The sequence below is a fragment of the Dermacentor andersoni genome, chromosome 5 (assembly GCF_023375885.2).
Source record: "Dermacentor andersoni chromosome 5, qqDerAnde1_hic_scaffold, whole genome shotgun sequence".
Taxonomy (NCBI): domain Eukaryota; kingdom Metazoa; phylum Arthropoda; class Arachnida; order Ixodida; family Ixodidae; genus Dermacentor; species Dermacentor andersoni.
In genome coordinates this window covers 95,515,735-95,543,350 of record NC_092818.1, presented here as the reverse complement: position 1 = coordinate 95,543,350, position 27,616 = coordinate 95,515,735, and the positions used below count along the sequence as shown (strand labels likewise).

The 27,616-nt window shown below is 46.2% G+C and overlaps 1 protein-coding gene across 2 annotated transcripts in view; it reads left to right on the top strand.

Moving 5' to 3' along the window:
* The window catches only part of LOC126530907 (uncharacterized), a 105,317-nt gene that overhangs the window by 64,319 nt on the left and 13,382 nt on the right, over positions 1 to 27,616 (top strand). The window contains exons 2-4 of one of the 2 annotated variants that reach the window (XM_050178233.3): positions 8,013 to 11,062; positions 14,029 to 14,060; positions 18,159 to 18,291. In XM_050178233.3, the coding sequence (XP_050034190.1) occupies positions 8,026 to 11,062; positions 14,029 to 14,060; positions 18,159 to 18,291 (3,202 nt within the window). In that variant the 5' untranslated portion in view covers positions 8,013 to 8,025. Of the gene's footprint in view, positions 1 to 8,012; positions 11,063 to 14,026; positions 14,061 to 18,158; positions 18,292 to 27,616 lie in introns of those variants that run through there. The other variant, XM_055070857.2, reaches the window with a different exon arrangement.

The following is a 27,616-nucleotide window of genomic DNA, read 5'->3' as shown; positions in this document are numbered from 1 at the left end:
TCCATTTTTTTTTTCTGGCTTGTGCGAGACGGTATCCCGACGACTTGAGCACTAAGAGGCATTCAGCGCGAGCCGTGATATGGCACCCTCTGTCGCTTCAGGCCTAAATCTGGATCGGCTGTTTCTCGGCGCAGCCGCCAGACAGCGCGTATTTACATGGAGTCGCAACCTGTTACGAGTAACTACCAGAGAGGAAAAAAAAACGAAATCAGGAAAGAAGCAATTCATGGTAACTCAAAGGAAAGCTCTTTACTATTCGTAGCGAGATCAGGATGTCTAAGAACACGTACTGATAAAGCGAGGTACAACAAGGAAAAAGAAGCATGTGCTTGCTGTCGTAAATTTATTTATTTTATTTATTATTTATTTACAAATACTGCTATCCCATGAGTTGGGACATTGCAGGAGTGGTACAGAAGATTATACATAAACAATATTAGGAAAGTGCATGATTACAAACGTGAGTGCAAAGATTTACAGAGAAAACAGTACAGTATCATGAAGAAAATACATGATTTGGCAATTTTCGCACAAAATGATCAACAGACATTTCACGTAATGTGCCATCTAAATCGTTCCACAATTCGACTGTGAAAGGAAAATATGAAAATTTTAAGCTGTCTAAAAACGGCACGATGTTAAGCGGGTTGGAACGGCGCGTGACACGTGCTGAAGAACTGGCAAAAGAAAAGGGGGCGTCAACATAAATACGCTTGTTGATAATCTTGTGAAGTAGGATAATGCGATCACATATGCGTCTGTGTTCAAGTGTGTCAAGTGATAACGTGCGGGCGTGAACTGTGGGAGAGAAGTGACGGTCATAACGCATATATATAAATCTTATTGCTTTTTTCTGCACATTTTCAAGTTTAATGATGTCTTTGGCGAAGTGCGGCGACCAGACCGCCGATGCATATTCAAGTACAGGCCTTATTAAAGATTTGTACACCGTCAGCTGGCAGTTTTTGGTTGCATCTTTTAATGTACGTTTTAAGGACCCAAGTTTCCTGAGTTCCTTGGAGCAAGTTAAATCTACATGCTTAGACCAATTCAAGTTTGAACAGAACGTTACACCTAGGTACTTCAACTCTTTCACGTGCGTTAGTTGATGTGTGTTGTTAGTGTACGAAAAACGATAAGGATTTTTCTTGTTAGTGAATGTCATCGATACAGTTTTGCTAAAATTTAACCTCATCTGCCATGTGTTGCTCCAATCACAGAAAGAAGAAAACACATTATTTAGAGTAAGCTGGTTGCATGCATTATGTATATTTGAATACAGGATGCAGTCATCTGCATATAAACGGATTTTAATAAACGTGTTATTAGTTATCTGGACGACGTCATTAATGTAAATGAGAAATAAAAGCGGCCCTAGAACTGATCCCACCGGGACGCCAGATGTTATATAAACAGACGTTGATTGAGAGTGAATAAACGTGACAAACTGTGATCTTAATCGCAAGTAGTCCTTAATCCAGCCTCGTAGTCGGACACCGTGAGTTCCCTTGAAAAAGGCGCCAAGTTTAGTAATGAGCTTACTATGACAAACCAAATCGAATGCTGTTGAGTAGTCGATAAAAATGGCGTCCATCTGACCGCGATGATTTAGCCATGATGCAATGTCGTGTGTGAATTCAATTACCTGCGTGAGAGTAGAAAACCCAGCCCGAAAACCATGCTGATTATTAGACAGAAGATTATTGTTAGACAAGCACAAGACAATATGTTTATGAATAACGTGTTCCAATACCTTGGAGCAAGTGCATATTAACGAAATCGGTCTATAATTGGAGAGGCTTTGTTTGTTACCAGACTTAAACACTGGTACTACATTAGCTATTTTCCAAGTTTGTGGAACGGTTTCAGTTTGGAGGGATTTTTGGAAAATAACAGTCAAGTACCAGGCACACCACTCAGAATACTTTTTTAGGAACATGTTAGGTTTATTATCGGCTCCAGCACTTTTGGTTGTGTCAATTTGTAACAAAAGATTCAGAACTTCGTTATAACTTATATCCAACTTCGGGAGGGATGGCAATTCAGTAACTAGACTAAACACCGGCCTAGTGTCGTTGTCGCTGTCAAATACCGATTTAAAATATTTATTAAAAGCTTCAGAGATAACAGGAGGATTAGAACATGGTTTACCATTAACAACAAAGGATGAAGAACAGCGACCATGCGGAGTAATTGTTTTCCGGAATTTGTGTGGGTTGGTTTTCATGAATGTTGTCAGTGTGTTCTCATAATAAAATTTTCTAGCGTCATGCATTTTGGTTCGTAGAGCCGTTTTCAAGGAAACTAGAAGCGCACCATCACTTATATGTTGTGACTTACATCGCTTGCGAAGTCTCTTTATGCGACGGATAAGTTGGATAATTTCCCTGCTGGTGCCAGATATGTTTGGGATTTCTTTTAACACACTTCTTGGGCACAAAGTTACACAGACAGTCATGCCCAACTTTATAATATCGCTCGACCAACATGTCAATATTACAGTGTTCACTACTAAATAAATCATCATCAAAATGTGACGCCAAAGCACCAAGTATCACGAGTGATGTCAGTAATCATCCTGTATTCTGGTCTTTTGCGTTCAGGTGCAATATTAAATTTAAGAACGACTGCTTTGTGATCAGACAGACCATCACCGACTTCACATTCGAACCCACATTTAACCAACTGCTCATTCAAAAGCACAAGATCCAGTAAAGAGTCATCACGCGTAGGAGAGTGGACAACTTGTGAGAAATCGAAAGAAACTACTATGTCAATGAGCAAGTCACACTGCACCTTGTCGTGACCAGTCGATACGAGTGAAGCCCAATTTATGCATGGCAAATTGAAGTCCCCACACAAGACCATTTTGTAGTTATGTAATCTATGTGCTGCGATATCATCATTCAGAGCAGGAAACACATTGTAATCGGCATTTGGAGGACGATATATAACACCTATAACTAACGTTGAGAAGGAAATATTAACTTTGCACCAAACTGACTCAGTTTCTGGAAGCTCGGGTAGCAAAGAAAAGTCGATGCCGTCTTTAATAAATAAGGCCACACCGCCACCGCGACCGGACGATCTATCTTTTCTCAAGACGCAATAACCAGGTGGTACAAATTCTTCATCTAAGATTGAGTTATTGAGCCAAGTTTCGGTCACACAAATTATAGAAGGGTGGTGAGTTTCTATAAGCCAGTTAAAATTACCAATTTTGTTGAGTAAACTGCGAGAATTCACATTTAAAAGCGTGAGGCAAGGTATTTTTCTTCGAGCATTTTCGTTCAGTAATCTGGTCTAACACTGGTCACGTCTGTCCCGGTGGAGCGATTCACCATCTTGGTTGCTCGCAAGCCTCACACGCGTGTTAGACTGCGAATCCCACGTATAAGCGGCACGATCGATAAAAAGTTTATCGCGGAGCAGCTTAATCTTTGCCCCATTGCGCTTTTCTTCTTGCGCTGACCGCCAAAGCAATGTCCTTTTTCGCGCCGTTTCCCGAGAGTAGTCGTCAGAGACACTGTAATTGGTCCATTTCAGTTTGCTGCATTGTTTGAATATGACTGCTTTTTCATTATAGTCATATAACTTCATAATAACTGGTCTGTGTCCCTCTTTTTTCTTATGACCAATCCTGTGAATGCGCTCCCCCTATGAAATAGTGACGCCAAGAGTATCAGAAAATATTCCCTTCAACACGTTTTCTTCAATATCCTGTCTTGTTTCGTTAATGCTCGCCGGAACACCGAAAACAATCAGATCATTTCTTCGACGAGGGAAACGATGGAACGTGTTTTATTAGAAACTGAATATATCTGCCCAGTGATCTGTTTAGGCTCCTCTGGCCTCCCAAGAGCCCATGGGTTCAGCGATAGCAGAGGGAAAGTAAACATGTCCGCAATAGAGATTAGTAAGAGGCGATTGGAAATTTGGTGGTAGAATATGTGAAGACGAGAAACGGATGCGTACAAAAACAAAGTTCCCAATAGTGGTTAAAAAAGCGTGATGCTGGGAATTCTTGGTGTTATTTAAAGATAGGTGGGACATTTGGCAAAGTAATATAAGAAGAGGTTAGTGGCGCAATCCACCGCCACGTTTCAGAGGGTACGCTTACAGCGCGACATGAACTCCATCGCTATGCGAAATACATACTTCAAGCCGGAGCGCATATTGGGACACATCTTTGGTAGACTGGGAGTGGCGCGATGATCAACGACTGGGTTTCTATAGTACGCCTTGAATAGCGAGGGCATTTTAAGCCTCCGGCTTCGGGCGGCGGGGTGGTGTGTGCGGTGTGGGGTAAGAAAGGGGAATCGCTCGGCTCGGCATCACTCCGGACTCGAAAAAATGCAGTCGACAGCCGCTCTACTGCAGTCGCACGGTCATCACTCGTACGCCGCCACACCAGTACGATTTCAAAATTTTCGCGCCAGCCCTGTCAAATTCTCGAAAACGAATAGCCGAACAGGTCCAGTCGATTAGGCCCATTGTATGAAAGGAGGACGTCGATGAAGATTAATCGTTCTGCGGGATGCGTTTAATCGATTAATCAGTGATCGATATTACCAACCTTAGGCAATTGTCGTATAGGGGCGTGGATCTGAATACCTCATATATAAACTCGAGTAGCATCCCAGGCGAACAGCCAGGCTAACATCTCCAGTATATCATCAAAGCTTGTATCTTCATCTCTCGTCGGCAGTGAACTCGAACGAAAAGAAAAAATACAGAAGGCACACATTTAATTTCGATAAAGATGGGTAAATGGTTGTGTGGAAGTGCGACCCTGATAAACTGCGGATGAGCGCAGAATTCTATGTGACGAAACACATTGAGCGGTGTTCCCATTCTTAGTGTTACTTGAACCAATTTTCTTTCACAGCGTATTCAAAGCCTCAATACGCGGGAAAGCGTAGGAAAATGGTACTCTGGAAATTTATCATGAACACATTCAAATTTCATCGCTCATTCTATCATTAATATTCATTTATTTATAAAATACTGCAGACACGAAGCCTAAGCAGGCTGGACGTCAACAGATACATATTCTTGATAAGAATTGAGCAATACACTGCACCAATAAGAATAGATTCAAGTGTGTTACAGGTTATGCGACTATGTTTCGGTGAATTGATTTCAATCTGCTATAGCGTTCGTGGGGAACGAAACGCTTTAATATTTCTGATCTCACAAAAATTTCTGCAAGGCAATGAGAGTGGTGGTGTGAGTTGCCATGGTTATAAAGGGTAATAAATATAATGCGGAATCTAAGGCCACCTAGCTACCTGAAAGTCGTGAAAATTTTCAGCTGTTCTTTTCTTTTTTTGAAGTTGTAGTCGGTAAATCCCTTTTGTCTTCAATAACACGTTCGGAGAGTCCGTGGCTGAGCGCCTGCTGAAAATGAATCGCTCAGTCCAGCTGTTTGACATTATGTATCAATGATTATTTTTTTTTTGTCTTTTGTTTGGCTATTTTTTCATGCACTATGCTCCCTCCGCACTCTTTAATATACAGGCTCTCTAAAGATACTCTGAATTATTTGTCAGAGCGTAAACCAGGTTGCCAAAAACTATAAACGGCGAACGTAAGGGTAACAAGAATAAAACGAAACGGACGCTGATTAAGATCAAGAATTATTAAAAAACTTCATATTTAGGCTCTCACAAGGGAGCCACGTTCATCGATTACAACAAGACTCCCATTTGAGGAACGAAACGTTAATTTTTTAACAATTTCTTCACCTTGATCGACTTCTTTGTCTTCGTTATGATCCTTCCCGAACATGTACGATTTCGTCAAACTTTCGACTTCAGCGTTACGCCTAATAGTTACACCTGGTAGCTTGCTGGACCGCCGGGCGGGCTGGCTATATCAAATCAACCAAACCTCTCGCAATGAATTAATCTAATTTTCGACCACTTGGTTTGTGAGCCTTAATTATAAGGGCAGAGTACGGGAAAAAAGTTATCAACTTATACAGTTTTATTGTTCGTTTTTTATTACCTTTTCTCAGAAATCCACAGACTCCAAGAAGCATAATTGAGTGAGTTAACCAAAATTAAGTGTGCTTCGCTGCGCCACAAGTATGTCCTACTAACGGTATCACCGGAAACCACTTTCTGAACCGTGCATGCTAGCAGTCAGTACTGGTTTTTGGCCATGGGAACGTTAGCCTAGCCATCTGCGATTACTTCTGCGAAGCAAGGAAACTGCCACACGTTACCTGTTCAATGACTCCCTATCATATCCCACATAAGTTCTTTCTCTTCCTAAAATTCTGAAATCATAATTCTCAAACGAATTGAAAATTCGCGCTCAAGATTTGGGATGCTGTCCTCATATTTTCTCATAGTTCCCCCCACTTCTACATTTTATTTTACGCTTAACAAGGCTGACTACTATGTCACGTGCACACTCCTTTGTTTCACTAATGATCAGTTTTCTTTCTTTGTTCACTCAACTTCTTATTATCAAACTGCCAGCTGATTATTGGCCTATCCTATATGGTGATTTAATACCACTTTTTTGTGATCATCATCGTCGTCATGATTATCATTACATCGAAGTTTTCATCGTTGTCAGCATTATCATCATCATCTGAATGTTGAACGGTATTTTACAGCTCGAGTCACGTCTATACATTTTCCGTCTCACACAACGAATTAAGTGTGTGTGTTAGGTTTAAAAAGTGGCTGCACCGTCAGTCATTTAGGAAATCAGAAACTAACTGCTGGTGTGCCAAAACGTGCCAAAACTACGATATGATTATGAGGCATGCAATGATGGGGACTCCGAATTATTTCTGACCACCTGAAGTTCTTTAACGTGCACCCTATCCACGGTGCATGAGGAGTTTTGGCATTCCACCCACATTGGAACGAGGCCACCACGGGCGAGATCCAACCCGCAACCTTGAGCTCGACAGCCACAACGCCATAGCCGTGGGTAGAAAATGCCTTCCGTTTAATTAGGCCAGCTTTACAATTGGAAAAAGTGTTCGTTATGTAGTGGTAGCTACCATGTTAACTATCGGCGATGTTTCCGCAATCAGGGTCGAGATACTATGAACTGCGCTCAGTCGCGAACTAGCCTTACACGTGGAGGCTTGGTGGATAGTAAATCGCCAAGGCATTTCGTGCAATCTTTGGTTAAAAGCGTCTACAAGCTAGTGAAACCTTCCCGTATACGGTCCAATGATTTCATTTTTTTCTGTCTAACAATTGTAACGCAATTTGCAAACATTCCTTGCCTCTTCAAGAGCGTTTCAGCAGGTTTTATTTTTGTCGAGCATGAACTCAATGTTGGACAACACTTTTCATCGTCGTCTGCGTCGTGATCTATTACGATGGGTTCGACTTCCGAGGCGGGCGAAATGCGAGAACACCCGTGTACTTAGATTTAGGCGCATGTTAAGGAACCCCAGGTGGCCTAAATTATTCCAGAGTGACCCACTACGGCATGCTTCATAATCAGATCGTGGTTTTGGCATGTAAAGCCTCATAATTCAATTAATTCATTACAACGAGTTTGACGCGTTCCGCGTGCTTTCTATAGGTGCGGGGAGGCGAACCTGCTTGAAACGCGATCTGGTCAATCACCATAGCGTGAAAGAGTGAGAGAGGTAGAGACGAAACCAACAAGCGTGCGTTACAAAATCACCAATTCGGTGAATTCAAACCTCAACGCCGTAAAGTCACGTACGGTGTCTAGGCAAAAATAAAACAAGGAACACCATATATTCAAAGTGATAACAGGGGAGCTATAGAGAAAGCGAGCATTTTTGAAACGCATGTCAAGTAGCCAAGAACCTGTCATTTTGTCAGAGAGGTATGCGGAGCAACAAACGCTATATATAGAAAAGAAAACTGTTTCCAGATGTTTCCTTCTTTTCTTGTATAAAACAGCAAAGCCTGTGCCACTTTCTTCGACTTCCGCCAAGTGTGTCCCGCGTTTGTCATTTGCAGCTTCGGGCTCTGAAAAGTATCCCGTGTCCTCATTGCGCGCAGACACCACTGCCGCATGGACAAGGCTAGCGCCGCGGAAGTGTCCCAGCCGAGTGCCGCCCAGACAGCAGCGAGAAGCGACGATACAGCGTCCGCCGACGCCAGTGCCAAGCCTTCGACGACTGCGGACGACCAAGCACAGAGACATCATGACCTCCTCCCGAAGACAGTGGACCCTGCTGCGGCGCGCGGCGCCGCAAACGGACATTCAGCGACTCAGGAACCGGCGAAGCCTCGTGAAGGCGGCGTCGCGCCAGCAAGGGAGGCCGGCGTCGAATCTGAGCGGACTGCGCCGGTGCCCTCAGTGAGCGACGCCGGAGGTGGCGAAAAGCCTGTGCCTCCCGCGAAGAGTCAACCCCCTCCATCGGACGAGAAGCAGCCGTCCGGCGCCGCCCCGAGCACATATCCCGAGCCAGAGAGAATCTCCACCGAAGTGCCAGAAAAGAAGCCTGTGATGGAGGACAAGACAGAACGAACGGGACCAGAAAAGGAATCACGTGAGGTGCCTCCGTCGGCCCCGGCGGCCGATCGAGACGGTGCAGTGCCTTCGCAAGAGAAACAGCAGCAACAGCGGCCCGAGAGTGATAGCAGCGTGGCCAAGCAACCTGCCAAAGAAGTGGAAGCAGCGAAAGAAGGTGGCGCGAAGGGCGCGTCCACGCAAACCGACCAAGAGCCCCAAGGAATGGCGGAAGAGAAGCCCGGTGCCAAAACTGCCGACGCAGTCGCTTCCCCGACAGCAGGTGCAACTCGGGAAGAAAAGCGGCCGGAGGAAGCTAGTAGCGAAGTTTCGGAAGCGGCTCCCAGCGAATCGACAAAAGTAACCTCGAGCGCTGCTGAGGCTGGCGAAGGCAAAGCGGAGAATGGGAAGCCATCTAACGGGGCAGTGTTGCCCCAGGAGACGTGTAAATCTGTCGCGGACGCCGGCACTAAAGTTCCGCAGGAACACGCGAGTCCCGGCGGGGACGGCGCGAGTTTACAGCCCTCCGCGAATGGCGCTGGAGATGCTAAACAGCCCACACCTGACGACACGAGGCCAAAATCTTCCATTCCGCCACCGCCAGTGTACGAGGTGCCATCGCGGACTAGCTCGGGAAAGGGTGAACCGAAACAAGCCGAGGAAGACAAGCAAAAGACGCAAATGGCCGAACAACCGGCGGAAACGATAAAAGGAAACGGACCCGTGGAGGCAGCGAGGCTGCAAGAAGTGACCGAATCAATTATGCCAGCTACGGCGTGCCACACTGGCACGACTGACACGGTGCGCCCCGACGCGATACGAAAGGAGTCCGCACCCAAGGAAGCGTATTCCAGCAGCGCCGCGCTAGACGACGTATTAGACGAGGAAGCAATCAGGGCGCAGTTGTACCCCGCCGAGGTGGAGGGCTTGGCTCCACCGAAAAGGGCAGAAGTGAAAGAACCGGAAGCCAGTGAACCGCAGTCTGTCGCTAAAGAGACCGAGAAGAGCGCCGCGAGCGGCCTTCCGAGCTCCAGTGAAACAAAACTCGAACCGGGTGCCAAAACGCCGCAGCCGGACGTCGAGCGCGAAGAAGCCCATGACGAATCGCGGGATGTTCTCGACGCCGATGTGAAAGCAGGCGAGCGGGCAGAACCACCAGGGGCGCAAGTTCCCGAGAAAGACACGGCTATACCTAGCGAAGAGGTCACCAAAGAAGAGAAGCCAGAGAAAGTAGCGAAAGAAGCACCTCCCTCCGCTCCTACTACGAAACAAGCAGAAGCACCCGAAAAAGTAGAGAAACCAGCTGACAAAGTCGAAAAGGCCGATGAGCTCGAGAAGCAAGTGGACACGACGCCAAGTGTAAAGACTGAAGGTCCTCCACAAGAAAGCAAGGTCGCCGAAACGGCTCCACGAGAGGATAGTGCAGAACGAGAGGACGAGAAGGCGAAAGCTGCCGCCAGTCCCAACAAGCAAGACGAAAAGACTGAAGAAAAGGTCGAGCGTGTCGCCAAGGAAGATGACGCCAAAGAGGTTGCCCCTCACGACGCGACGCAGGAACCCAGCGAGCCTTCACCGGCTAAGGAAGAAACCACGCAAGTTCGCGACGTCACCGCAGAGAGTGACAAGCCGTCAAAGGAAGCGGAGCGCACCCACGAAGTCGACTCAGCAAAAGATACGTCCAAAGCCGCGGCTTCTCCTGAGCCGGGTGTCGGTGAGAAAGAACCGTCACAGACAACCGAGGAAACCTTGCCGAAAGAAAAAGAAGTGGGTCAGAACGTGCCAAAGGAGGCAGAGGGGGGACCAGAGGAACTCGACGTTCAAGAGCTCCCTCCTCAGGAGCCAGGAAAGCCAGACAAAATTAAAACAAACGAAGAAACTGCGGCGCCGAAACTTTCGGACGCTGTTGCAGAGCCAGAGAACAAAGAAATAATAAGTAAATCTGAAGAAGAGCCGTCGAAGGCGCCACCCGGGGACTCTGAAGTGTCCGGCGCTCCAGAACCGGCTACTCAAGAAGAAGCCCCCACCGCAGTTGAGCCCCAGGAAAGCGTTCCAGAAGTAACCAAAGACAAAGCGGAAGCGTCCGAGGAAGAAGTCGTAAAGACAGATGAAGTCCCCGTTACCACAGCAGTCAAAGAAGAAGCAGCCCAGCCGGAGCCTACAGATGAAGCCACACCAGAAAAGGTAGAAGACGAAGCACCTGAGTCTGGCGACAAGGCAAGTGAAGAAGCAACAACAATGGTTGAAGCTGCTCAAAAAGAAGCTGAGGAGCCTGGCACTGACATGCCAGTGGGTGCGGACGAGACGGCGGAACAGGCATCTGAAGACCAAGGTGGTGAAGAAGCAGCCACTGCCGCCGAAGCTGAGCCAGAGGCTGGAGACGAAAGCAAGAGAGCTTCCGAGGCTGCCGAAGAAAGTGAAAAGCCGATGGCCGAAACAGTGTCCGAGGAAAAGACCGAAGAGGCCACCGACGGGGCAGCTCCTTCCGAACTTGAACCGACGCCACCTGCGGAAGCAGTGAAAAAGAAAACCGGCTTGCCAAAGTCGCCGTCCAAGCGCGCGACGGGCAAAGGTCCGCCCAGGACTCTTGACAAAAAAGGTGGGCCCACACCGTACCCCGTTCGCCAATTCTCGGCTAATGGTAATTAGACATCTTAACGTACACTCTACTGCTAAGACAGCGTGGATGGCTTACGGCATGCCTGGTGCGTTATCTCCATACAATGCCGGTGCAGTGACACATCCTCAGTTTTGGCATTTCTGAGAAAGAAAGCACTGAGGCTTTACGTAGCAGCCCCAGCTATACGCTTCCAGATTCGATGGAGAAAGGCGTCAGGATTGTAGCGGCAGCCAATTGCGTCTTCTCGTTACTACACGATAACGCCGGACGCTTTACTGCTGGTTACTGCTCACGTACAACTTACGGGCTTATATACCGAAAAAATGCACAAGGAAAATAGGTTGGGCATTTCTTGTTTCAGCTGATTATTTCAATCACTCCCTCGACACAGTGCAAAACTGTCACTGTTGGGTGGAGGTGCTTCCAAAACACGTACCTGCTGTGAAACACGGTGTGAGTGAAAGCTTAAAGGCATATTAGCGCTTCTTCCCGTGGACTGTATTCGACTGGGCGTGGCCTGCAAGACAAATTTTAGCGTGGCCTCGCCTCTGTTAGCGGCGAGGGTCACGCCCGGTGGCAGACGCGTAGCCAATGCGGCCCGCTCACGAATTTGCCCTTGACGTGCGGTCCTCGCTCGTGCCGGACGCGTCCGAGTTCTGGCTTCCGAGCAGAAAGCGCGCTCGTGGGTGGAGAATGGCGCGGCACGTGTTCCGGCACCAGCACCGCGTTTGCGTACGGTCCACGTAAACACGACGGCAGCGCTGCGCCACTTTCCTTTTTCTTCTCGTGCCTCCGAGAGACCGACGAGAGTTCTCGCGAAGTTCCTCACTGGGCGCTGGTCATTGGTGCAGCGGAAAAGGAAACAAAATGCAGGACGCTGCGGCGCGTGGACTGCCCTATTTGCTGGCGTTTCCGTTTCAAAGATGGCTGACGAAAGGTCAGTGTTTGGCTTCGTTCCGAAGATCCAAACTTGTTTTTCCTGAATGCTTTCTCCACCTTCTGCCGCGTCGTTTGAGAAACTTTTTAAGGGTTTACAGCAACTGCGAGGAGTCGCCGAGTAATGTTGTTGGCGCCCGTCGTCAAACGGCTTAGCTGTATGCATTGCACGCTCAACTGCCGGGAATCGAGCTCTGTGGTTTAGACGACCGTTACGGTGATCAACCTTCGGAAAAATACTTTTCTCTGTTAACTATAAGCTCATCCACGTTCCATCTATTGCTTTAAGCGTAGAGCCGTCATAGATGGTCACCTGCCACAAATGCTAGCTTTATTTAGCCTGAATTTTACTTAGCCTGAAGAAAACTCCCGTGGTGAGCGTTAACTTCTGCAAACCAGCTATTTATACGGAAAATTAAATGACGGCTACGAAAGTGGAAGTACAGCATGGAATCTTTCAGTGAATACTAGAAATTTTCGTGATCAGGTTTGACCAATTTTGAAAGGCAACGGCATTTGAAGAGGGACTTTTTGTTATTGCAAGACTACATGGATGATCTCATGCGCCTTCACCCTCCAAGCATTCCTTTACGGTAGGCTGCAGGTTAAGTGAAGTGACCTCTATATCTCATTAATGAAGAACAGTATTACCACAAAGATCATTGCGAAGGTATTTGACAAAACTAAAATTCACTATAGCGAACGTTGATCTTGAAAAGAAAAAGTAATGCAGGTCACCCTATGTATCTGGTTCAAGAATCCTATTTCTCCCGACATACTGTTAAGAATTATTTCAATGCGCAGCAAGGAATTGGCACTGTATTACTCTTTTTGAAATTACCTCACATCTACAAGTATTTCTGCTTATCTATATATGGAAGTCATGTAGGAAGTCGTGACTTGCCAGCAGTACTGGCCAAAAAAATCCGTTGCCCGGAGTGACTGAATAAGAGAAAGTATTGCAGCTAAGGGAAATATGCCAAGTTTCCATACGCGAAGAATAAGAGTTTTACTGGCATTACTCATTTTTTACGGCATATTACCTCAGTGATCGGCTACACTCCTCGTTTTGTTGCGCAGCTCACCATTGTAGTTTACTTTGACTTCACAAAGACAGGATGGCACACTTGTGAACTGAAATTTCTATGTGTCTTTGAAACAATCGGCTTCCTAAAATATGACAGCACGGCATTTTGAATTTGTTGCGGATTTAATTACTGCTATAATCACACTTTCATTCAGTTCACCGGTTCAAATTTGCAGCTGTTCGTGGAACACAGCGTGGGAAAATTAATTATTTCGCAGCTGGGACGCTCCCTTTCAATGTGCTCGGAATTCCGCGTTCCTTCCCTTGAAAACTTCCTTTAAGCTGGTACAGAGTGCAAATATAACCACAATACCATTCGCATCAGTTGGCTGTTCTGGTGTCCCGTTTCTTTCTCTTTTTTTCTTATTTTACCATATTTAGAACGAATCATCCTAATGATACTTGAAAGCACAAGCGATTAGGCCGACAGACTTTTACCTTGGGAGGCATAATACGCTCATTCATTTTGACAACAGGTGAAAAGAGAAAAAAATGTTCTCGCATTAAGCACTTCTAGGCATCATCACAAGGGAGAAGGATTAGTTCAAGAAACAAAACAGAAATTTCAGATCCTGTTAATGTTTCTGATTACCTCCCGGTTTTCTCTACTTCATTCCGTTTCCGGCGCATTCGCTGGAAGAGGCGGCTCTGATCCTTTTTGTGTTTGAGCGTCTAGGCCATCAAAGCAATCTTCTTTTCAATTTTGCCGTGATTGTAATCAAGCATTGTATTCCCGTAAAGCTTAATATCACATTAAGTTAAGCGTTTCTTGGTTTGGTTATCAAGAGACTGAAACGTGGAGAAAGGCATTAGCTCGGCGAGAGAGCTCATTCCCAAATGACTCTTGAATGCCGCGCGCTACGCTATCCGAAGCAAGACGGAAACTAACAATATGGTTTTTGTTTCTTTCTCACTTTTGCAGAGACTTCCGCAGCAGCAGACGCAAAGGCAAAGGTTTGTACTGCTCCTTCGTACTTTTGTGCGACCCCTAGCGTGAGTAGAGAAAGTAGAAGCTACGCCAGAGGAATACAATTATTTCTTCCGTTTGACGGGAAAGCGGCTCCCACCTGCTCCTTCGCTTGGGAAACTATAAATTTATGCTCGCTTGGACGAACTTTAACTAATTAACGTCATGGATGTGGGCAGGCTTGACAAGTGGTGACAGTTTCGTAGAGGCGTGTCGCTGCTTCTGCGCTTACATTTGACTTTTCACGTCTGGACTCTACTCAAACGTTCTCTTCTTACATGTTAGCCTTACAGTGCAATTTTTGTTTATAGGTGAACGAACATTCTTAAATTAACTTCATCATTCTCAAAATGCGGCCCTTCGAAGACTACTACTGCTCAAGCGACCAGGGGCCGAATTAACAAAGTGTTCCGTTAATAAGTGTCTTGTTGTTGACCAGTCGCCTTCGCCGATAATAAGTCCAGCATCAGGATTGGCTGAAATTTTATCTTGCGAACAATCCTAACGTAAGATCTTTTCGTGAATATGGGCCCGGATTATTAAGAACAACTCATGTAAAGAAGAAAATGGGCTGCATGCTTTTTGGGCAACCGAAAAAAAAACTCATGTTTTTCTATTATCAAATTTACGTTTGCACAATAGATTGGTGTTCCTCACTACCGATCACCTATATTAGACCACAAATGTTTTAGAGTTCACTTATATTCTACAATCATTTTTCTAAACATAAATATTTTTCTTAGAACCAATTACAAGTGAAATTCATTGTCAGTGGATGGAGGTTCCAAAGAAAATGTCCTGCCAACAGCAGTAATGCCTCTAGCAACGAAGGCTTTTTTTTTTTTTTTTTAGCAAGCACTAAAGAATTTTGTTTCACAAGCATACATTAACCAAAAAAGTTCGCAAATCAAACCCATATAACCTTGTACTCGTTGGCTTTAACTTTTGCGTTAAGCGGAATCTGCTACTGTGATAATACGTGGTGTACTGCTAATTAAAATTAAGAGCGCAGTTTCGTCTGAACGAAGAGACGACAGAAAGAACCTCATGCGGCAAGGTAATAGTTTTCCGTTGTATTTGCTGAGCACTTTTTCTTTAGTCTCCTTCTTTCCTCATGCTTCCATACAACGTGCTGTCAGGCAATAATTCATGAAGCAAGTTTTTAGTGGACTTTTCCGAGGCAGTGAAAAGATCAAAGCAGTCACTTCCTGTATGCCTTGAAGTAAGAAATAGCGTAGAAATATTAACGAGGGCTCGCTCGCCAAGAAAAAAAAAAAAACAGTGCGAGCAGTACGCGTCAGGTATGAGTACAAGTACTGAGAAATTATTGGTAAAGGTTTATGTTCCGAATTGGTGCACAGACAAAACCAAACATAATGAGCCCGGATAACGCAAAGTATTCATTATTATTTGCATCGAACATGCGAAATTCACTGACCGGTACTCATGTGAAGCGTCTTCCTCTTAATGAACTGGACATTGATTATATCGAACTCCTGGCCTCGAATCGCTGCCAACGCAGCTAAGGCGCTTGAATGCCTCAAGCGCAGCCTTGAGAGAGTGACTTTTGTGCAGCTGCACACTTTTGCATCAGATGTGCTGCTCCAGTAGTGCCGTCATTGGGGGAAGTGCACTACGGAAGCGTTCACAATATCGCTCACCAGGAAGGCCATTCTCACTGACCCGAAGGAGCAGATCAAGACGCAGGAAAAAACAACCTGGGTTACACGTGTAGCTTTGTTATCAGTAAATGGGTTCCTTGCGTGCTTCTTTTCTCCACTGGAGATAATAATCCACCTTATGACGAACGCATCAAAAAGCTAATTTAAGTTTGTGATAGGCTGAATGTGGGTATACCGAATCATCCGATATATCGGTAATACTTTAGCGATAATACTTTATATCGCTAATACTTTAGCGCATACGTATGTTCGTTAAAACTTCGTTCGACTGTACAGTGAATTGTGGGACACATGAAAGCGGGAAGCTCCGAATTCATTTCTGATAATTCGGCTCTGTTTAACGTGAACCTAAATCTAAACGCATGACTATTCTCCCATTGAGCGCCCCTATAGCAAGAGGGCGCCGCAATCGGGATTCGCGCGCGCGACCTCGTACTCAGCTGAGGAACGTCTCAGCCGCGGACCACCGCGGATGGTCGTTTCGAGGAAAGAGAAGCGACGCGTTTAAATGCACGGCGCGGGTCGAGAAAAGCGAAACAGCCGAATTAGGCACGCGCAAAGTAGCGTCTCTAAGTGCGGGAGAAGGACGTATGACGAGGTCCTTCAGTTTCAAGGACGACGGGAGAGCACAGCAGCAGCGAAATGACAGGAATGCAGAAAAAAAAAAGCGCTTGCGTTATGCTTCAGTAAAGCGTTCCGTACGAAGTCGGACAATTCCACGTGCCTTAGTCGCTACACTTGCGTAAATGAAAATTTAGAGAATGTATGGTGCGCATACCATATTACAAGACTCCGTGTGGAAACGAAATGTAGTAACAGTTTTCGTAAATACCCGCTAAAGACGAAAACGAAGGGAACGCATACGACAGGACGGGGCGCTGAACTTCCAAGTGGCGTTTATTTCAAACTATCATCCGTTTTCTGCACTGCGCATCGGGTGCATCACGCACGCATCATCATATAAAAGATTGTATGCTCAGTCAGTTCCCGTGCCTAGATACCGCAAAAGAAATGTCACTTCTTTTTCTTGCAATGCTAAAGACGGACAGCTGACACACTTGTCACCTGCCTTCCTTATAAAATACGCTTGAACAATTTCGCGGTCTGTTTTTCTTTTTTTTTTTTTTCCTGAAGAAAGTTGTGTCACCAAACATGGGTGTGCATGCGCACTTTTTGCAGTGTTCAGCCAAGTGGCTACCGTATCCTTTTCCAACGTCATTAGTGCTGTCTAGTCCTGTTGAAGAACTCAGTTTGTCTTATATAAACGCATCCGCAATCTAAGGGTATCTCATACACAATATCTGAAGTACATTTGGTGTAATTGGTCCCGCGATTAGTATGGCATCGCATGCGTTTCTGGTGCTTTTTGGTTTGAAGGTTACACCCTGCTTACAATTTACAAGGTGCTGAAAAAAACTGTATTGGCATTGTGTCGGTTTGCGACATTCACCCGTCTTTGGCGACACAACTTTCTTCAGCAAAGAAAAAAAAAACAGCGCGAAATAGCTGAAGCGTATTTTGTAAGGAAGGCAGATGATACGTGCGTCAGTTATCTGTCTTTGGCGTTGCAGGAAAAAGAAGTGACATTTCCTTCGAGGTATCTAGGCAGGTGGACTGATTGATCATACAATCTTTTATGTAATAATGCCTGCATGACGTACCTGATGCAGAGTGCGTAATGCAGATGATTGCTTGAAGGAAACACCAGTTGGGAGTTCAGCGCCTGGCCTGTCGTATGTGTTCCTTTCGTTTTCATCTTTAACGGGTATTTAGGAAAACTGTCAAGATGAACCAGCTCGCCCAAACCAAGGTATTGCATTATAGTAATTTTGTGCGCCAATGAAATGACTCAATGTGGTCGAAATTAGTACTTTGTAGCCTTATACAACAGCGTAGTACATTAAAACATGGCCGTACGTTCAGGAAGTAAGACCCCGTTAAGAAACTGTTGGAGCTGTAGAGAGCTGAGACAGTGAATCTAGGGTATGTAAAAACGCTGCCCTGTGGTCTTAGAAAACGTTCTTGATTCCGACATGGCTATTTCGCAGTACTTTTTCGTTTATACGAACTGCGTGTCGTTCCCGCATTCGCTAAACTGATTGGCCTATGCGTGTTCGTGGAAAGAGCTCCAGCGTATGCTGTTCATATAAATGCGGGCCGAAAACGCATTGTGTCTTCTGGGCCCTAACTCGAGCTATTCCAAGTGGCATGTGCTGATACAGAGGCCTTTCAGGGGCTCCTATCGACACATTCCACCAAATCAATGCGTGTGGACTACTTCGATATAATCGAACACCCATTGTCGAGGCCCGGGCGGAAAGCCTGAAAGAAGCGCTGAACGTTCATGCGGTAGCTATGGAAACCACTGTTCGCTTGAAATAACCCATCGGCACTCTATTGCAGACGCCCAGCTCTCCCAAGAAGCCCAGCAGCATTCACGAAAAAGGCGGACCGTCGCCTAAGAAGACTGCGCCCACCAAGAATGGCGTCACCTCCCCGTCGAAGACGGCGAGGACACCTGGCTCCGAGCAGAAAAGTGAGCGCTGGTTCCATGTTTTGACGTTGAAATTTATTGATAACAGCAAAGTGATAGGCACATCGCAAGTATCTATACAGAAAGAGGTCCAGTACAGCCCAAGGCTGGTGTGGGACTTCTTATGTAACCGATTATATAAATCACACATGTCGAAGCGCTTGCGGATTACAGAGAAAATGCGAAGAAAATTCTTTATTACGAATGAATACAGCATAGGAATACGGGGAATACAAATACAGCATATTCCCCCATTTTCCCCATGCCAAAATGGGCAACAATATGCAAAAAAAAAAGAAAAAGAATGAGAAAGCAGTCGTATATAGCACAGATGAAGCTATTCTTCAAACAAATCTACAAATGAAAAATTTGAGAATAATTAAGTACCGCAACAAAAGAGAGCATAATGAGTACATTATAGAACAGCTGATAGATAGTGCATGACTTTATATATACTGAAAAAAATCTGCATTTACCAAATAGTTTGCATCGCGATGAAAGTTGAAATTAACTGCCTTTCAAGCACTGCCGCTTGAAAGCTGCTGTGGTGGCTTAGCGGCTATGGCGTCAAGCTGTTCAGTATACGAAGTGGTGGTTTCGATTCCCTGCTGCGGCTGCCGCATTTCGATGGCAGAGAAACGCAAAAAGCACTCGTGTTCCGTGCATCGGGTGCACGTTAAAGGAATCCCAGATGGTCGAAATTAATCCGGCACTTTCCACATACGACGTGCCTCATAATCAGATGTGGTTCCGGCATGTAAAGCCCCAGATTGTATTATTATATTATCCTACAACTGGCAGCTTACTGCATATTCCATTGGTGTCGCCAGAGAAGCGCAAACAAGTCCCGACGTATGTGAACCTATTGGACACATTGGACAGTGCATTGAACTGCCGACTTATTGATCCTACTGGAACACGTTGGACAGCGCTCAGCTTGACTCCAAATCGATCCTTATAGCGAGACTTTAAAGCGACGCTGTTAGAGAGTGTGACTGGAGAGAGGAAGAGGCGCTATTTTCTGCAACCCTTTAGGCGGCACGTCTCGGCGCCATAGTGAAGCTGTTAGAAGGCAGTTTCCGCCCTGTGTTTCGTAAGGTGATGGTGAATGCTGTCAAAGACGGGCGTGCGGCAGCGTGGTCGATATCAAGTGTCAATCAACTAATAGCGAGCTTCGAATTTGTTTTGGAACGTAATTATCACTGGCTATAAAAGTTACCTTCCCTATATACGTCATTCGAATACACAATAACTTCGTTGCGTGGTTTATCTTAGCCAGTAGTCCGTAATTTTGTTTTTAGAGCGCACGTTTAGAGCGTTTTTAGAGCCCGTTCCGGTGGCGAGCGTCGACGTCGGCGTCCCTCGGCATAACCGAGTTAACGAGCACAGCGAAGGATGAAAGAGCGAACGCGTAGTGCAGTGGAGGGTGAAAGACGGCGATAGCGAAGAGAACGCAAGGAAAAAAGCGGCGGAGGAGGGAGCAGCAGAACTATGAAGCGCAAAGCGGAGGACGAGGGTGTAGCGAACGCGAGAGAAGAAAAGTATAGTACCGCGCAAGAAGTGCTCTGCGGCGACGATGGCTACGAGATGGCGGCAGAGTAGCGCGCATCGTAAAGCCCTTTACGGGGCTTTAGCGCATCGTCTGTTCACCGACAAGACGCCACCGATACCATATATGGAAACAACGCACTGCATGAGTGGCGGTTGCTGTAAATCGCGCCCACGCGCCTTTCAAGGGCTGCCTCTCGCGATCTCCCGTTTAGCGAGGCAGTCGCGCCACACTTCGTTCCGTTTGAAACCTGCCGCACGAGACAGATTGTCCGCGCCAGCCAATATGTAGCGAAGTGAAAACACGTATAGAGCTGCGCTCGAATTTCGTATTAGGGAGTATCGTAATTGTCGGGGAATTTTTACGCCGCGTTTCACCATCTCCACGACTGAGGTCAGCTATATAGGAGGAGCGCGAATTGACCGTATCGTGCCTGGAATATTCAGCCGAAGTCGATTCTGTTTTCATGAGTACTTTCGTGACCTACCGTTCTTCTCATTTTATCCCAGAATTCCCCTAGACCCCCCATCATAGGACATAGCGCCAGCCTTTTCAATAAAGATGTCATTCGTGGTTTCCAAACGAGAAATGCAGGTCACTGCACAAAGTTTGGATATCGCGAAGCATTTGGAAAGACGCCTAAAACGTGTTAGATGTCTTTGGTGTATGCGTTGCCTTAATTGGCATACACATCCGAAAGGCATTTTCGTGCCACCGTTGGTTCAGCGGAGCTTAGGGACAGGCTGGCGTACTGTCGTGGCCCTACTTATTTTCCCGTTGTTTAAGAGAACGCAGAAAGTGCGTAAAATAAGAACATGCTTTCTGAATCCGCCATTCCGTAGTAAAATATCTCTGCATGCTTACAATTCTGGAGTCGACGTGCTTCACTCCTTCGGCCTATAGCGTAGCGCCTGGAAATGAACCGTTGCTACTAACTATACACTAATTTAACAGTTTCCTGCGTCTATAGATACAATATACGTCAAAATTATTGCTAAGTATTCTGCTACTTGTATGCCACTTTAGGTGTCTAGATTACGCAGCGACATTGAGGTAAACATGAAGGGTAAAAGGCTGGCAAGTAGTCAGTGATGCACGAACGGGGACGCGCAGAAAACGTTATCATGGTATTTCGTGTCCATCTAATCAAAGCACGCGACATTCAATTAGAGCGGACACTCCCATAAAGCGCACAAGCGCATGGGAGAAACATCCTCCAATTTCGGTTTTGACCGCGCACGTTTTCAACGCTAGCTGGCACGCCTTGGGCCGGCTGCGCTAATCGGAGCGTCATTTTTTTTTTCCTTTCTTTCTTTTTTTTTTGCTTCTGCTGCTCAAGCGCTGGTGTTCTTGGTACGAAATCGTTTTATTTAGTACAAATTATTGCGAACAATCTTTACAAGCCTCTATCGAATCTGTGCCACGTGCAATTTCATAAAGCAGACGCAAGACGCCTTGTAGATGAGGAAATGTTTATTTTGCTCTATACGAATGCTCGTTTCGGGCTCTTTTTGTGCTTTGACCCAACGATGCGGCACCAGGTAAGCAATAGTAGTTGCACGGAGCCCCACCAGACGGCATCAGTTGAACAAAAATTTACGGACATGCGTCATTTTGCTGTTCATACCTTTAAGGGCTACTGCGTGCAGAGGCGAAGCGTGCGAAAGTCGCGAATGGGTGGCATCACAAACCGAAGCAATTCGCTTCTACGTACACATGGCGTAGAAAATACCCGACTCATCCCGAACAATACCGTAAAATATGAAAACGTCTGATTCTCAAGCATTCCCCCATTCCCGGTCATTATTTCCTGCACTTCAATAGCACAAATACGCGGGCGACTGCGCGTTTCCAAAAAACTTGGCCTGTTTGCAAAAAAAAGCTGCGTATACAGAAATGGCGGCAACACAGGCTCTCAGCCAGACCAAGCTATACGCTCGCAGAATTCCTTCTACTAGCACTCAAGACAAATGTGTGTGTGCAAAGCCTGTTTTCAGTCGTTCAGAAGACTGAATTTTCAACTTGTTGGTTTTTGAGCCCCTCGGCGTTATCTTTTGCGCGTTCTGCCGGCGCACGCAACACACACCGGTGTTATCACTCCCGGCAATCGCTCGTCGCTTTTTTGCAAGCGTGAGTACCAAAAGAAGGTATTGTTGTTGCGGGGCCACAAAAACTGTCGCAAACCTATTTCACTGAGATTCAGTACCAGACCAAATTTACTTTCTCACCACGACCAAGTTGCTTTTCGCTAACTGCGTCACAACGCCAGGTGCGGTAAGCGTACTTCAAAAGTATACGAAAAAGTAACGAAATTGCAATGATGTTGGGGGTCAGCGAATGCGTCACGAACTTGTCCCATGCACCAAGATTCAGTACACGCGAAACTAACTGCGTCATACGGCCGAGCTGCTTTTCGCTAACTGCGTCACAATGCCAGGCGCGGTCAGCGTGCCTGGCAAAAGCGTGCTTGGCGTGCCAGCGAAAGTAGCGAAATTATTACAGTGATGTTGGCGGTCAGAGAAAGCGCCAAAACTTGTCCCAGTAAGATTCAGTACACGCGAAACTGCGTCACAAGGCCGGGTGCGGCGAGCGTGCCCCAAAAACTACCAAAAAAAAAAGTAATATTGGGGCTCATAGAAAGCGTCGCAGACATCTCCCAGTGCGAGTCATTAACTCAAATTAACTACGCCAGGACGACCGAACTGCTTTTCGCTAACTCCATCACAAGTCTCGCTTCTGTGCCGTAAGCCTAAAATTGGTTGAAACGCGTCGCAGACTGTCAAACAAAATTCCTCATCTTGATGTAGTCCAGAAGTGCGGGTTCGCCGTGTCGATGGGCACAAGGTATGCAAGAATACGCCGGGAGCCCAACAAACACCCTACGTCCAAAAGAAAGTGGTCGTTGAACAGGCGAACTCCACATGCGCAGCCGCTTTCGCTCGCTTCGGTGGCGTGTCTGGCGCATGCCGTATGCGTATGGCACGTCTGGCGTGCCGCTAGCTTGTTGCTAAGTGATGCAAGAAAAATAAGTCGCAAAGTATAAGTTCATTTAAATGCAAAACTTTTTAGTTTTAGCGGAAAAGGAAAAAAAATGTGGACAGTTGGTACTAGTGGTGCAAGGCTGGGTCACAGCGGAGCTATTTCCACCTTTTGCTAAGTATAGCTAGGTTTTGCTAAGTTTTGCGAGGTTATGCATGGCTTGGCTAGGCTGATACCAAACGTTGCTAGGTTTTGCTAAGTTTTACGAGTTTATGCATAGCTTAACTATGCTCATACTAAGGGCCATCAAGTTTTTGCGAGGTCATACATGGCCAGGCCAATAAGCCACGCAAGCCCCAGCAAGTCACATGCATACAAGTCACAGTACGTGCGTCACAATTATTATGTACAGCGCTTCTGTACCAGTCGTCATCATCGTAGATCCGGTCCTTGTCCTCGACGCCCGACCGTCGTCGTGGTCGTCGTCGTCGGTGGCGTCGGGGAAGGTTTCGCGAAGCACTTGAAAAGCAGGACTCTTGTGTTCAGTCCCGCACCGAGCTCACCGTGAAGAGATTGATGTCGAACCTGGTCACAGACGCGGCAGCTGTTCCCGAACTCTACGACGAAGAATTCACGCTGAAAGCAGCCTTTAGCACCTCCCATGGATTCGCCGGCTATAGGCATTGGAAGTTCTCGGTGACGCGCAGGCCCGGAACCGATTCCCGGAGGCGTCGAGCATTCAGTCGGCAGCGTTCGTTGTCTCTGGCTCGAAACTCGGGATCCTCGGCTCGGCGACGGCGTTTGTCGACACCCCTGAGACGGCACCCCTGGGGTGCGATCGGATATCGTTGTTCGGCGCGTTCGTTCGGTTACCAGCGTGCGCGATTGGCCTACTCCGCGCTGACCTCGCCAGCCGCGGGGTGCGGCCACATTTTTGGTGACGTCGAAACGACGGCACGCTCCTGTCAATCATCTTGCAAACGAGCACGTCATCTGCTAGGCGCCGAACGTGACGGGAGTTGGGAAGTTTGGAGCGATCATACGTTTATTACAAGACCGGCTTCGCATAGCGCGTCTGGTATATTAGATTGGATTCAAACGGTGGCTTCGACAGCGGAATGGCACGTTAGAATCCAATCCATAGTTTAGTTCGAGAAAATGGCGCTTGCGATTGGAACTTCGGTTGTTGCATTGGCGTTGCTTGAGGAGGAACGAGAGCAGTGGAGGTGCGAAACGCCTAAGAAGAAATGGCAGAAAGCGAATTCCGGCGTCCCTTTCGTTTCTTGAAACAAATTGTGCGTTGGTTGTGCGGCGAACTCGACCCTATCATTGGCTGCCATCGAGCCACTGGAATGTTGTTCTTGCCTCTTGAAAAGTGCGCCACTGTTCCCGTCGTTTCTCTCTTTCTTTTTTTTTCTCCCTGTGCGCGACACCACCTAGGGACAACGCAGAGAAACTAATAGTTAAAAATTGTAGTAGTCACACGTTTTACTATTTGAAAACGTTTTGAAGCCTGAGAAAGAAAACATTTTTTAGATAAATATTTCATTCATTGGAAGACTAGAAACATCTCGTTTTGTAGTATACTGTCTGCAAGCAGACGACGAACGGGAGGAAACTTCCGGGGAGTTCACCGCTTGCCGATTGGCTGGTCTCTCCACCCCGTTTTCACAAATTTCGCATACTGCCACTTTGCGACGTTCCAGCAACCGAACAGAACGCGTATCGAACAAAGGTCTCCGATCGCGCCCCAGGAGCAATCCACACTAACCGTGGTGACGACGGCGACTCTGTCTCGCAAGAAATAGTGTTCTGTTCCGGAACATTCTGTACATACTGTTTTACAAACCTGCAAGCTCATATTTCAAAGACTAGAGCAGGGCAGATCAGCCGACAACGTCACATTGCCTTCACATAGTGAGCGCGCACGCCTGGTTTAGCAGCAAAGTCACCCCACCTTACCGCAGACGTCACACGCAGGAGGGCTCCATGTCAAAGATCTCGGGGGCTAATGACAGTCGTGCGGCGTGCCGTGCGACAAACCCTACATGCGGAGCTTAAAGAGCCGGGTAATAACGAAGCCTTTGACATCCATGAAGGTCCCGTACGGGACTTTCACTGTCGCGCGGCCACGCCCAGTGACCTTGACATTAGCGCGCAGCTTTGTAGTGACGAAATGTCATGGTCTAGCCTTTTTTTATTATTTACTACATTTACTACTGTTCTTTCGACGTTCTTCTTATATATATGTATATATATGACCAGGGTAGTTAGAGAAGTATGGGAGAGGCCTTTGGCGTAACCAGGCTGCTGATATATATATATATATATATATATATATATCCCTTGCCGCCCACCGGACCTGGGCGAGAAGTGCTAGCTGCTCCTCTCGGTCTTGGCAGGTCAGCTGAACCTCCACTGATCAGTTTTGAAAATCCGGTGTGCTAGTGTTGGCTCGTTTGCAAAAGAACGACTAGCGCACTCCCACGAAATGTGGGTTAAAGCCGGCCTTCCATTGCACCAAGGGCATATATCCTAATATTTGGTGGGCGCAATTGCCTGTAACCTTGGTAGATTTGGGAAGATCCCTGTTAGCACTTTTTTCTTAAATCTACCATGTGCCTCCCATCTAAACCCGGATGAGGGGGCGAGTATAATCTTCTTTCGAGCCTCTGGTGTTCCAAGATGTCCTGAATTTGAGTGAGAGATGGGGTGGAGGGGGGTCGCTCAGTTTACGATTCCGCGAGCTGTGAGATCCGTCTCTTCATTTCCCTCTAGTCACCTTAACCTTGGGGGCCCATACTATATTGTGTTGATGCTGGAGATTCGTCCCCAGTATTCTGAGAACTACAGCTGGTAGTCTGTCCGTCATGCCACACTGTAAAAATATTTACACCCTTAAGGGTGTTTTCTTATCGCACTGGTAGCACCCTTACCGTTAAGGCCTTAAAAAATTTATAGAGGCCGGCATCGGAGCTCTAACTGGACGTACGATGATGAAAGGCGTAGTTGAAAACTGTGTAATCATTCTGACAGCCTTGGGCGCGGAAATATCCGACAATAAAATTTCACAGGGAGAGAAATGAGACTACTGTGTCGGATATTTCTGTGCGCTCAAAGCTGTCAGAATGATGACATAGTTTTCAACTAAGTATTTTGTCATCGCACGTCTAGTTGGAGCTCCGTTGTCAGTCTCTATAAATTTTTGCAAAGCCCTAACGGTAAAGGCGTTGCCAGTGCGACAAGAAAACACCTATAAGGGTGTAAACATTTTCACAGCGGATTACGCGTGCAAACGCCACGTCAATGAACATTTCGTGCCCGCAGTAAACACTACGTGGCTTTGCGCCTTCTCTGCACTTGATTCCCGCGTCTTCAGAAAATTGCTGCGCATGGGACTTAGATATACCATGCACCCCAATGTAAACTGCGACAACCGCACCACGTTACTGCTTAAGAGAAACGTTTAGCTCGGGGCGAACTCGAATTTGCCCATTTAAGTTTATGTGAAACGCAGAAAAGCTCATATGAGAAAGCCGATGGACCGATATGAATAATTTTTATTGCATGGAAAAAAAAGTTAAGTTCTATCAACCTTAATGAGCAGAATTTTGATTTAGGGCGTCAAATATTTTATAGAAATTGCCAAAAATTGTAAGTTTTAAAAATATTCGATCATAGCGTCTACGAAACCGTAACTCTGTACCAAAGCCAGATATCGCGCTTTTGTAAAACTACATCTGTTAGAGCAGCTTAAGTGGACAAAGGCGATATATGATTTCACAATTTACGTGAAATTGTGAGAATATTTACGAGGGACTTGCAAGTCTTACTCAAGGTACTGTTATAATACAGAGTGCTGTGCAATACGACATATTTTCTCGCTTCAGATGTCCACATACGTGCAGTTTACAGAAATATACCATGATCACTGATTTACGGAGTTAACAAAACTTTAGTTCACCACATAATGTAATCATTTAAAACAATTTTGCAAGAAACCTGATGAATTTAATTTTTAAAAATTCAGCAGAAGTCATCTAAAAATTACTGTCAACGTTAATGCGTCTACCATTCAAGCGACACACCGCACCGCATTGCCACTGCTGAAACGCGTCATTTATAAGCCGTCTGCTGCAGCCAGCCTCTTTTCTGGCGTTTCGATGATGGTGATGATGATTTATTTACATTCCCTTCGAAACCGTGCCGTGACACACAGTTACCCAGCCTGCTTGAGTTATTCACGTTTGCTATACATGCTTTTCATTCTAGCATTTTTGTGCATCCCACAAATCTTTATTTTCTCTTCCTCCAAACTTCTATATCTACTTTGTACCGTTGCGTACTCCCGTAACGGATCCGGTTGTATTAGTCTCTCCCCTGCTTTTCTTTTTCACCAATATTCTAAACCACTGTTGCTTATTTGGACTGCAGGCCGGTTGATGCTTACGCCCACTTTAAAGCCAAGTGCTTCTGTATGGTGTACTTTGCCTACGGGTCTCGTTGAAGGAATACCTCCGGATTCTGTTAGGGTGCGCAGAGTGGTCTCCGCGTTTTTTTTTTTTGCTGCAGCAGACACATGACCGGTCTTGTTGCGAATATTTGCTTCGGTATGTTTTTATCCTTAAGCAACCAGCCCGAGCCTCAAATAGCAAGGCACTGCCTTTTGTGTTATCGTACAGAGGTTCCCTTCTAATTTGTTTCTTCCCATTCTCGCAAATCTACGTGGTCATTTCTGTTTCCATTCTTTGCGTCCAGTTTGTCGTCTCACTTTCTTTTTGATGACACCTGGATGTCTAC